At 35.3% G+C, this 11,255-nt stretch overlaps 1 protein-coding gene across 2 annotated transcripts; it reads right to left on the bottom strand.

The window, feature by feature from the left end:
• Nucleotides 1-3,113: 3,113 nt before the first annotated feature.
• LOC128995183 (uncharacterized) lies at nucleotides 3,114-8,169 on the bottom strand. 2 transcript variants are annotated; one of them, XM_054420117.1, is made up of 2 exons: nucleotides 7,923-8,169; nucleotides 3,114-4,391 (listed from the first exon to the last, which is right to left on the bottom strand). In XM_054420117.1, the coding sequence occupies exon 2, from the start codon at nucleotides 4,383-4,385 to the stop codon at nucleotides 3,156-3,158; it is 1,230 nt and encodes a 409-aa protein (XP_054276092.1). In that variant the 5' UTR covers nucleotides 4,386-4,391; nucleotides 7,923-8,169; the 3' UTR covers nucleotides 3,114-3,155. The 2 variants fall into 2 exon arrangements, with proteins under 2 accessions (XP_054276092.1, XP_054276093.1); XM_054420118.1 differs by lacking the exon at nucleotides 7,923-8,169 and adding an exon at nucleotides 7,707-7,778.
• Between the last annotated feature and the right edge of the window lie 3,086 nt (nucleotides 8,170-11,255).

Raw genomic sequence — 11,255 nt, 5'->3', positions numbered from 1 at the left:
ACGTACCAGAACTGATGTGTGTGAATCGACCTTCATTCTAACAAAAACAGCTGAAAATGAACCTGACTTGTTCTGCAGCCTTTATAGACAAGCTTGGAGCTATTACACTAAAGGGTGTAAGGCTTACCTCGTGTTAGTATACCACACTGATTGTTTGATCAGAGGCTAACAGTCTAACGGTGTTGTCTCACGTTGTCTGTGGCACAGAATAGGTGGAAAAGACCCACCCAAAATAAACAACGGACAGCTCTTTTGGAAGTTAACAGAAGAGGTGAGTTCTTTGCACATCTGATCATCTTGCATTTCCACTCATCCTCAATATGGGTTTATCTATTTTGACTAGTAGTATAAGACGTGGATAAATAGGCATGGTTAAACCAATAAATATTCAATGGAGATCTAAGGCAAATTCTAAGGTGTGTATTAATAATGTAACTCTAAAACCGTAAAAAAACAAAAATCTATAATTATTCAAATTAAAAAATTCTAGAAAACTAATATAAATCTTATGTACTAAAAAAAATTTTGCAAAACTTATGTCAGCTAGCCTGACCATACTACTGGGCCGAATTACACACGTTTCGTACTAAATGAAAGAAATTTTCCTGTAGATATGCAAAATCCCTTTATAAATTAAAATAGGCTCAAAAATAAACACAACAAATGAATTTGAAATTTAAAAAAAAATGTACATGGGTCTTATGGTTTGCCATGCTGGTGACGAAATATAAACAGAAAATCAAAACAAATGTGGAAGAAATTCCAATCACATGTTTTATTTACAGCGTTGCACAATACATACTTTTGGTTGGGTTTTCGACCCCTGGGCGAGCTCTCGTGCTTAACTACTTTAACTGTTTAAACAAGCACAATAGACCTACCAAGTTTTCCAAAGGAGGACCCCCTGGTTCCACTCTTGGTGTTGGATACCCCTGGTGCGGGTAGCACCCCCTTGAGAAGGTCCTAGAATAGTGATGTGACGAGTTGAGTTGGCGAGTCGAGTTGACTCGAGTCAAGACCCGACTCGAGTCAACTCGAGGCATCTCATTCACAACTCGAGTTGGTACGAACTCGTACGGAGATTGCCGAAGCTACACGAACTTGGATTGTAACGAGTCCGACTCGCAAAACTTAAACGCTATTGGCTCACAGCCTAAAAGCGATTCAAGAAACCGAACTCATACGGAGAAAGCCGAACCTTTACGAAGTCGGGACGTAACGAGTTGACTCGCGAAACTTAAACGCTATTGGCTGAATGCGAGTTGAGCCGACTCGCCAAACTATAACCCTTTTGGCTGCGCTGCGAGTCAACCCGAACTCCACGGATGGAAGCTGAAGTTTCACGATGATACCAAATTGAGCCTGACTCGAGTTGCAACTCGAGTTGACATAGTCATGAGTCGAGTTTGACTCGAGTCAAGGAAATACTCGACTCGTTACATCACTATCCTAGAACCACCACTGACTAAGATCAGCTGTCTTATTAGCCAGATTTAAAGCCTAACGATTAAAGACAGTAGTATAACACTCATCATTGCTAATTATGATCAGACCATTGGATTCTTTCTATAACTACCATTTCAATAAAAAAAATGTAATTGCTCTTTGCTAAACAAGAGCTAGACAACTGGTATACCATTTTCAAAAAAAAATAAAAAAAAAACATTGGTGTTGGCACACAACACTGAGTTGAACAACACTTTTTATGACATTTGATTGTGTTCCCCATGGTTTACTTTTGAATAAACTTGAGTACTACGGTATCCGTGGCACAGAACTCAATCTTTTTAAGTCTTACTTATCAGACCGCAGGCAGCAGGTTGATGTTGCGGGTATATTGTCAGATGAGAGTGAGGTTTTTTGCGGAGTGCCCCAGGGCTCGGTGTTAGGCCCTGTTCTTTTCCTTATAATGATTAATGATTTGGATAAATGTATGTCCTGTACTTCTGTGATTTATGCGGATGACTCCACTTTCTTAAATAGTCAAGGTACCTTTGGTGAACTCATGGTGCTGTCCAAACTTTCCCTCAATGAAGCTAGGAACTGGTTCAGTGTCAATGGGTTTTTTATGAATCCTGAAAAGACTCAAACTATTGTTTTTAGGTTAGGTCGCACACCTGAGGAAGAAAAGAATTTTTCATCAAGTGTAAATTTATTAGGCATAGATTTGGATAGTGATTTAAGCTGGTCAACCCATTTATATAACTTAAGTAAGAAATTGTCAAGAGTTTTATTTTTAATTAGACGTCTAAGAGATTTTGTTCCTCCTTTGTATGTTAGATCTGCGTATTTTGCTTTTTTTCAAAGTCTGTTAAAGTATGGTCTGTTACTGTGGGGTAACTCCACCCACATTCTAATAATTTTAAAGCTTCAAAAAAAGGCTGTAAGACTGTTGACCAATTCAGGGTTGAGGGACCATTGTAAACCTCTTTTTAAAGCAACAGGTATCCTGACAACTGTAAATTTGTATATATTAGAGTGTGTTATTTTTGTAAAACAAAACTCACATTTCTTTAGCTCAAGAAATAATTTTCACTCATATTACACAAGGGGAAGATCTGCTTTGGATAGGCCCTACACCAGACTAACAACAGTACAGCAAAGTTTTGCTAGTATATCAGTGAAGATAGTGAATTGTTTTGCAAGTGAAATGCTTGACATTCCTTGTACTCGGCTGAAACAAAGGTTGATGGTTTGGCTTGCTGACCACCCTTTTTACAGTTTAGATGAATTTTTTGCAGAATACAATTGTAATGGTAAAATTGTTATCTAGTTCTTACTTAGTCCCTAGTCAACTGTTACCTAGTCTTTCAAACACTTGTTTAAGTACCTCACTTTTGTTTCATATATATAGTTCTGTGTTTTTCAAATGATTTTAGCTTTTATTTTCTTGTTGTCTTTGTTATATTTAAGTTTAGTGAAGATTCCATGTTATAGACCATGTTATACTATCTAGAATCTATGACCCTTTTTTTTTGTTAACGAGGTCTATTGTAACATATGTTATTTAATGACCATTAAAGATTTATGATTTATGATTTATGACACACATAAAAATTTACTAACGAAACAGATGTGTGTTTACATTTAGTCATCAAAATAAATCGGGTAAATTTGTTTGAACAACTTTAATAAGGATACAATTGGTCAAAGAACTACTTCTTGTGTTTTTGTAGATAACTGAAAACTCCATTGATCTCCAGAGACTCCACCACCTGAGGGAATATTTTCTCACAGTAATCTTTTGTGTAATACTTGTCGAAAAATTTGTCTCCCGCATCATCACTCGCATCCTTTGAAAAGAATGCAGCTAGGTCCATGGGCTCGGGATGAAGAAGGCCTGGCAATGACGAGCATGATATAAACAAAGCTAATGGCTTCAACTTTTCCACATCCTGGATCACCTGTTCATAAGTCAACTTTTCAGAACAGTTAAACTTTTTTAGATTTTTATTAAAACTATCAACGTAAATTCTGTACAGTTCGTCAAGTCTGTTCTGCTTTACTTCACTGTTTGCACTGGACCACAAGAAGAACATTAAATCAGTAACAGGTGACCCATACCCTATTCCCTGGAAGTCGATGATCTTGATGTCACAGACTTTGTTGTTCCTATCGTACTTAAACATCATGTTGGTTATCCACGGATCTCCTTGTTTGATTGTGTTTATTTGTTCACTTGGCTTGTGTGCTTCTACCATCATATCCCATAGGTGAGGTGATACATCTTTGATTGTTTTAGAATGCTTCTTGAATCTGTCTACCTTATCAATTTCTTGTACAAACCGTTTCGTACCACTTTTGATCATGAAATGAAATATGTCTCGCATTTTGGACTCATTCGAGAACATCGAGTCATTGGATGACATAAGGTCTGGATTATTTTTATAAACTGGAATAGACACTGAGTGGAATGAGGCAGCTGCAATCATGTAGAGGCGACAATGGTCGAAATCCAACTGTTTTGTTCTATCAACCATCAAAAAACCTGTTTCTTTTAAATCTTCAAGAACTGTCACGTTCGGTTTGGGAGAAAAGAAGCATTTCGGAGCAAAATTTATATCACCACACTGTTTTGCTTTAGGTATGAACTTGTAGTAGAATGAAGGTTCATACATGGCAAATTGAGCAGTCATCATTTCCTGCAAAGGACCTTCGGTAAGTTCAGCTTTGACGATGAATCTTGAAGTCTTCACCACAGAATCATCTCCGTCAACTCTCCACTCCAGCTCAACTCTGATGATGAAGCTCCCGTAGTTGTTGCCAGGAGGAACAGCTGATGAAGTGGTCAAGTTTGTTACCACAATGTTGTTGTTGTGTTCTTCTTTACGGAGACATTGTTCAAAAAACTCCTTGGTCATCCACTCTGGCAGTGAAGACCCCATATCAACCTGTACATTGAAAGTGAATTTAATATAGAGGAGTTTTGATAAGTTGCTTGATTTTGGAACTCAATATCAATTTTTTTTTTCAAACAAATCAATAAGTTACCTACTGTCCTACCATCCACACTGGATATAATCAACCAACTTTTTAGAGGTTAAGCTTACTAGCTCAACTGAGTAGTGAGCACAGTAAAATGTAAATAATAAAAAAGATAAACCTCGATTGTGTTCGAGTGGTGGAGATTAGCTCATGCTACTACGTGACATCTGTAAGCCGTGGGAAATACGTTTTTATACATTGGCTTCCAAGAGTTGGCCTGATGAACCTAGGACTTGTAAAGACAAACACCAGATATCAGGTGTTTATCTTCAAAATAAAGAGTTGTGATACGTCAATGTAAGAATAAATAACTTTACTTAGTCTAGTAAAATTATGATTTGACCTGGGCAAAATTGCTTTATAAGCCATTGAAGTGGTATTCGACTTAACAAATGTTACTTTACAACATATCAAAAATCCGACAAAATCCGACCATGGGAAAGTGTCTAAAAGTAAACATTAAAATGGTGGCTATTTTTCTTAAGAGCCATTTATTTTAAAACACCTATAGTCAGATAAATATGGGATATGGCCTTAAAACAATGCAAGAAAACATTGTACGGTTTTATTTGGTATAGTGTTAGGTGCGCAGAGTGACGTACTAAAAGTTGCCAAAAATCGGTCTACAGGAAACCCCCTCTAATGACGATTAAAAATGGCAGTTATCCCCAACATTGGACACATTAAAAAATATATCACATGCATTTTCATGCATATTTTTGATACATTCACTTATTTGTTATTTATTATTTGAGATTACCACCGATATTTATTGTGTGGTTAGTCCTTTAATATGATAGGGAACGCATTTTGGCCGCCATCTTGGATCTGCCATATTGGTTCCGCCATATTGGATATAAATATAGAATTTTAAACGTAATGATAGTGTTGTGACACATCATTATAAATTAGATTTTCACGCTGATTTCAATGCTAAAATCCGTTTTTAAATATATTTTTTCGTTTTGAAGATGTATTCAAACTAAAATTCTCCCTTATCCATTTCTTATGGACGTTACGTAGTTTGAACATTTTTTAAGATAATTTTTCTTATATCTCAAGTTTTTACTAACGCTTGCAATTTGTTCTAGCCTTAAAATATTTGGCGATAAAAGTGTTTTTATTTAAGCCATTGATCATTAAAATCGGACGTGTTATAGACAAGCTACAAACCCTTACACAATATTAAATTTAACTTTTTAAAAATAATTTTTTATTAAAAGATGTATATCTTGGGTTGCTAATATGTCACCAAGTTCTTTCTTGTCTCAAATTACTCAGTGGATGTTTAGCTTTAATTTTATGTATCACTTAATAAAATCCGACATATTTAAAATGAGTCATGAATCTTTATTTAACAGTAAATTATTCATTTTACAAAATTTGTCTTTAGTTTAGGGCATTTATCCCCAATTCTAATAACTCTCAATAAGTAATACATAGCTAAAACAGAAGTCAATAATGTTACTATTTATTTAAGACCGTAAAGATTTTTGGAAGTTATTTAGAATTGGGGATATATGTCTAAAACTGAAGACAAATTTTGAAAAACAAATAATCTACTGTTAAATAAAGACTCGTGACTCAATTAAAATTCATCAGATTTTAATAAATTGTTAATAAAATTAAAGCCAAAGATTCACTAAGTAATTTGAGACCAGAATGAACTTGGTGACATATTAACAACCCGAGATATACATCTTTTAATAAAAATGTATATCTAAAAAGTTAAATTTAATATTGTTATAGGGTTCGTAGCTCGTTTCTAAATCATCCGATTTTAATGATCAATAGCTCAAATGTAAACCCTTTTATCACAGAATATTTTAAGGCTAGAACAAACTGCAAGCGTTAATGAAATCTGGAGATATAAGAAAAATTATCTAAAAAAAATGTTCAAATTACGAAACGTTCATAAGAAATGTATTTGGGTACGACTTTTTGTTTTGTAGTCTTTTTGCATTGCCTGTTTTGATGTTGCATAGTATAGTATTCATGTTTACTGTTTCCTATAATAGTTATTTCTCACATATTTGTTCAAACGTCTGCGAATAATGTCCTTCTTGGTGCAAAAACTCGTACTACCGTACAGTATCTGAAATACCGCCAACCCTAGAGTGATTATTGAAACTGGTCCATTCTTCTTTTATAACCCATTGTGCAACTGTGGATGTAAACATAGTGGCCTGTCTTGTTCTGCTTTTTGAGGGGAGTGCCAGATCAATGAATGTAAGAACATTGAAACAAAATGATAACAGTTATTTAAATGAATAGTTTGTCCAAGAAAACCTATTAAATTTAGTTCTTTTTAAGTAACTATGGAAACTAAAATGTACATACAAATATGCCCTTGTCGTTTTAATAAAGTCTATTCTTGTAAATATTAGATATTTCAACATTCAATCTGATATTTAATTTATGTATATGTGCTTTCCGTCATCCCATACCGCCAAAAGTCCTAAAACAAATATCTCAAAAATATGAAATTTTGCCGCCATTTTGAATTTGATTTTTTAGTAATTTCCCATGGTCGGATTTTGTCGGATTTTGGATATGTTATAAAGCATTATTTTCTGTGTTGAATACCACTTCAATCGCTTGTAAAGCAATTTTGCCCAGGTTTAACGGTAATTTGTCGTATTTTTCCTGGACTATAAGTCACACTGTTCTGGCAGCTTGATTTTAATGGCTGGAAAAATCTAAAAATACATTATTTTTTAACATCAGGAATATACCATGTCTCCTTAGTACAGTACTTGTATTTCTTGTGAAAAATTGTCTTTACTTCTATACAGCCAATCAAAAAATAAAACAGTTATCACAACAAACATTAACAAAAAAATAAAAAAGAATCTGACTGATCAAAACATTGGCTTTACTATCTTGCATAAGGGGTTTGGATTTTGCAATGTAACCAATTAAACTAAACAAAATAAGATTTATGGTGAGCTTATAAAATAAATTGTTGATATCTCAACTAAGGAGAGAAAAAACCTTTTCAAAAATAGTACCATGTCACAGGTATGATAAGCAAATATGTGTAGAGAAGATGGATAAAGATATTCTAATGCTGTACAAACAAGGTTATTGATTATCAATTAATTTCACGCAATTGTATTCAAAATGTACTTAAACGTAAAGAATTTAATATGGATTACCATCAATAGTTTGTAATAATATTAAAAAAATTACTGATTACTGTTTGTTATAGCAGATACTACCTTCTTACACCATAATAAAAACCAAACACAACTTCAAGAAAAATATGCCTTCTTCTTCAACTAACAAACTTTATTGAATCGAGCATTTATAAGAACACTGATCATATTTATTTTATAAATATTTAAAGATAAAATGCTACAGTTTTTAAATTTAAAACCATTTACTGAACGCTGCAAACTTTAAAAGTTCAGTTAGTCAATGCTTTAGCTAGTTACCTTGAAGAGTGGCGTACTCCCACAATGTTGGCTGAAGGCTGACTGAACAATTTCAGTTCCCTGTTATTGAAATAATCACAAGGATTGAGCACTAGCGTCGAGGCCGTTGAGGGCTATTCACACTAATAGAAACAATAAGTACTTTCAGTGATATGTTATTTTTTGAAATGATTAAATCCACTTACAAATCAACAATAACATTGTTTGTTTAAATAATTACAAATCTGCTATGTAATGCTGTCATCAATTTGCAGGATAACAATAAGTAGTTGATGATAGATGTATTCAGGTTAATGATAGCGCAATCTTTAGTTTGTACTTGTTGAAATATTTTATGATAGGTGCAAACTGCAAAGATATACTTTTAAGTACCTGTATTTCCTGTGTCTAATCTCTGTAGCTGCAGTTTTATCATTTCTACATTTAAGTGTGAGGAGCCCATTAAGGCTAAGAGCAAGCTCTAATCGTGATGAAGTGTGCTGTAGTTCAAATATGACACCACCTCTGAGTATTTGCTCTTTCACTACTATTCTGATCACACCCCATCTATATTTGATCCTTCGTATTATTGTGGAGGCCGATACCCAATACCAACAAAACCAACACCTACCAAAGCATGAATTGATTTATGTGATTTAATTATTTTGTAAAAAGGGTCAACTTCTATTGGAACCCATCAAGGCAAGTCTAAGGAAAAAGGTGTATAGATGTGAACCAATGTGTATAAGTGTAGTGAAGGAAGTTTTGAGAAGGCTGTGTACACATTTGATTGACAAGGGCAATTGCAATAGGGGTTCATTTTCAGGCCCTCCTAAAGGTTAAGAAAATCTTCTTGCAAAGTGCCGTAAGACTCTATAATATATTTCATAGGGTCGAAATTAAGTTTTGCCGGCTCGAGATCATTTTTAAAGTTTGAGACGAAGTTGAGATTTGCAAAACCCTTTCGGGCCGTGGTACGAACGCTATTTTTCACCACACTATACAAAATTTAGAAAATATATACGATATGCACAATAACAGTCAACAAAACTGCAACTTTAAAGTTGTATGAAGAAATATTTAGAGGAATCAGCACAAATAATAAAAAATTGTTGCTAAGCAGCAGTGATAATAAAAGTAGTGTGTTGAAATACATGAATAGAACTAGTGTATTAAATATACAGTCATTAATGTTTTGAGTGAATAAGGGAACAGCCGATTTTCACCCCTATAGGGCCGCAAAAACCTTCTAAGTCCCCAAATTACAGTGACAGCTGGCATGGACAGCAATACGTAGATTTCAGCCTCTAATTAACGTTATTGCTAAAACATCGTGGTGTGGTGAAAATATTTTTTGCTATCCCAGTTTCATGAACTGGAATTATATTAGGTTTACCTTTGTTGTTGATGCCCGAGTTTATACAACACTACACTATTTTGACGAACTTCCCACACAAGGATTTTGTACAGAAAACAGCTGTTTGCCACCACCTTAGTCAAATGGGATTTCATTACGTACGTATAATTGAGCGAAGCTCTTATACGTCGACTCTTATGCATTTCGTAATATGCAAACTCCTCCAAGACGGCTGAATCAATCGTTTTCAAATTTTGCATGGTGATAAAGACCATATCGGTGAGTGCCAACATCTATATGGCCTTGAAAAACTCTCTCAGGAATCCGCCCCACTGGGTCTCAAAGTTTCAATGTAATCCTTATGGAAGCAGTATTTGACACATAAACAAAGACATATGATCAGCTGTTGACTTTTGAATGCAGTAGATAAAGAAATAGCTGTTAGCATTATTCCACAGATATTAGAACAGAAACGGTATGGATCATTAATATAATCAAATGATGACACAAGCTTGAGGTCCGTGACGTATAAAGTGGTTAAGGAAGTAGTAAAGGTGAGCAGTCTGGAGTATGGAAACTGTTTTTGACGATTAGATTAAGGTATCTGCATTCCTAAAATTCTATGGGAAGGGAGGAAAACAGGTCCGCGACGTAGGAAGTGGTGAAGGTAGTAGTAAAGGCGAGCAGTCTGGAGTGTGGAAACTGTTTATCACGATTAGATTAAGGTATCTGCAATCCTAAAATGCTAAGGAAAGGGAGGGAAAAGGTCCGCGATGTAGGAAGTGGTGAAGGAAGTAGTAAAGGCGAGTTGTTCAGAGTGTAGGATCTTTTTATGACGATTAGATTTAGGTATCTACAATCTTAAAATGCTATGGGAAGAGAGGGAAATAGATCCGCGACTTAGGAAGAGGTGAAAGAAGTAGTAAGGTGAGCAGTGTGGCGTGTGGGAACTGGAAACTGTTTGTAGCAGTTTTGATGTATCTGCAATGCTGAAATGCTATGAGAAGGGATCGAAGCACGCCCACGACATAGGGAATGGTGAAAAAAGTAGTAAAGGCTAGCAGTACAGAGTGTGGAAATGTTTGTGGCAATTAGATTAACGTATCTAAAATACTAAAATGCAATGGAAAGTGATGAATACAGGTCCACGACGTAGGAAGTGGCTTAGGAAGTAGTAAAGTATGAGCATCAGCATAGTGTGAGATCCAACTGTGGCAGTTAGATTAATGTATCCTTAATACTAAAATGCTATGAGAAGGGAAGGAAACAGGCCCCACGGCGTAAGTTGTGGTGAAGGAAGTAGTAAAGGCTGGCAGTGCAGAGTGGGGGAACCGTTTGGGCAGTTAAATAAATGAACTGTAATACTTAAATGCTATGAGAAAGGAAGGAAACAGGTCTATGACGTAGTAAATGGTGAAGGAAGTAGTAAGGCTAGCAGTGCAGAGTGTTGGAACTGTCCTAAAACCTGTCTGCAATCCTAAAATGCTATGGGAAGAGAGGGAAACAGGTCTACGACGTAGGGTGTGGTGAAGGAAGTAGTAAAGGTGAGCATAGTGTTGAGTTTGGTAAAGGATTAATGTATCTGCAATGCTAAAATGCTACGGAAAGAGAATGTATACTGTATGTTAAAATGATTACGAAGCACGAATCGATACATATTTTCTATACATGTAATCATTTACAAACGAAATTTACAACTGAGTTGACAACAGCTGATTTTTACTCCATAGAGGCTAAAAACTATTTTTACTCCCTAAATAGTAAAATGCTACTTTAGACCCGCAAAGCATGCATTAAAAACTACTGTTTTTACTGCAGTATGACAAAAACAATATAATATGAACCCTTGATGACTCCACTCCGCTCAATTTTGTGGATGCCTCTGCGAACGCCACCTAGTAAAGATTTGTACAGATTTAGTAGTATGGCGTAAACTATCGTTCGTCACTCGTCCAAAATGTGTTTACCGGACTCGTATGGTAACACTTGTACGGCAA

Source organism: Macrosteles quadrilineatus, unplaced genomic scaffold (assembly GCF_028750875.1).
Source record: "Macrosteles quadrilineatus isolate MER2022 unplaced genomic scaffold, UCM_ALF_1.0 Scaffold_5__1_contigs__length_97177068, whole genome shotgun sequence".
Classification (NCBI taxonomy): domain Eukaryota; kingdom Metazoa; phylum Arthropoda; class Insecta; order Hemiptera; family Cicadellidae; genus Macrosteles; species Macrosteles quadrilineatus.
Note: the sequence above shows the minus strand (reverse complement) of the source record. Positions and strands in the feature narration are given on the sequence as shown.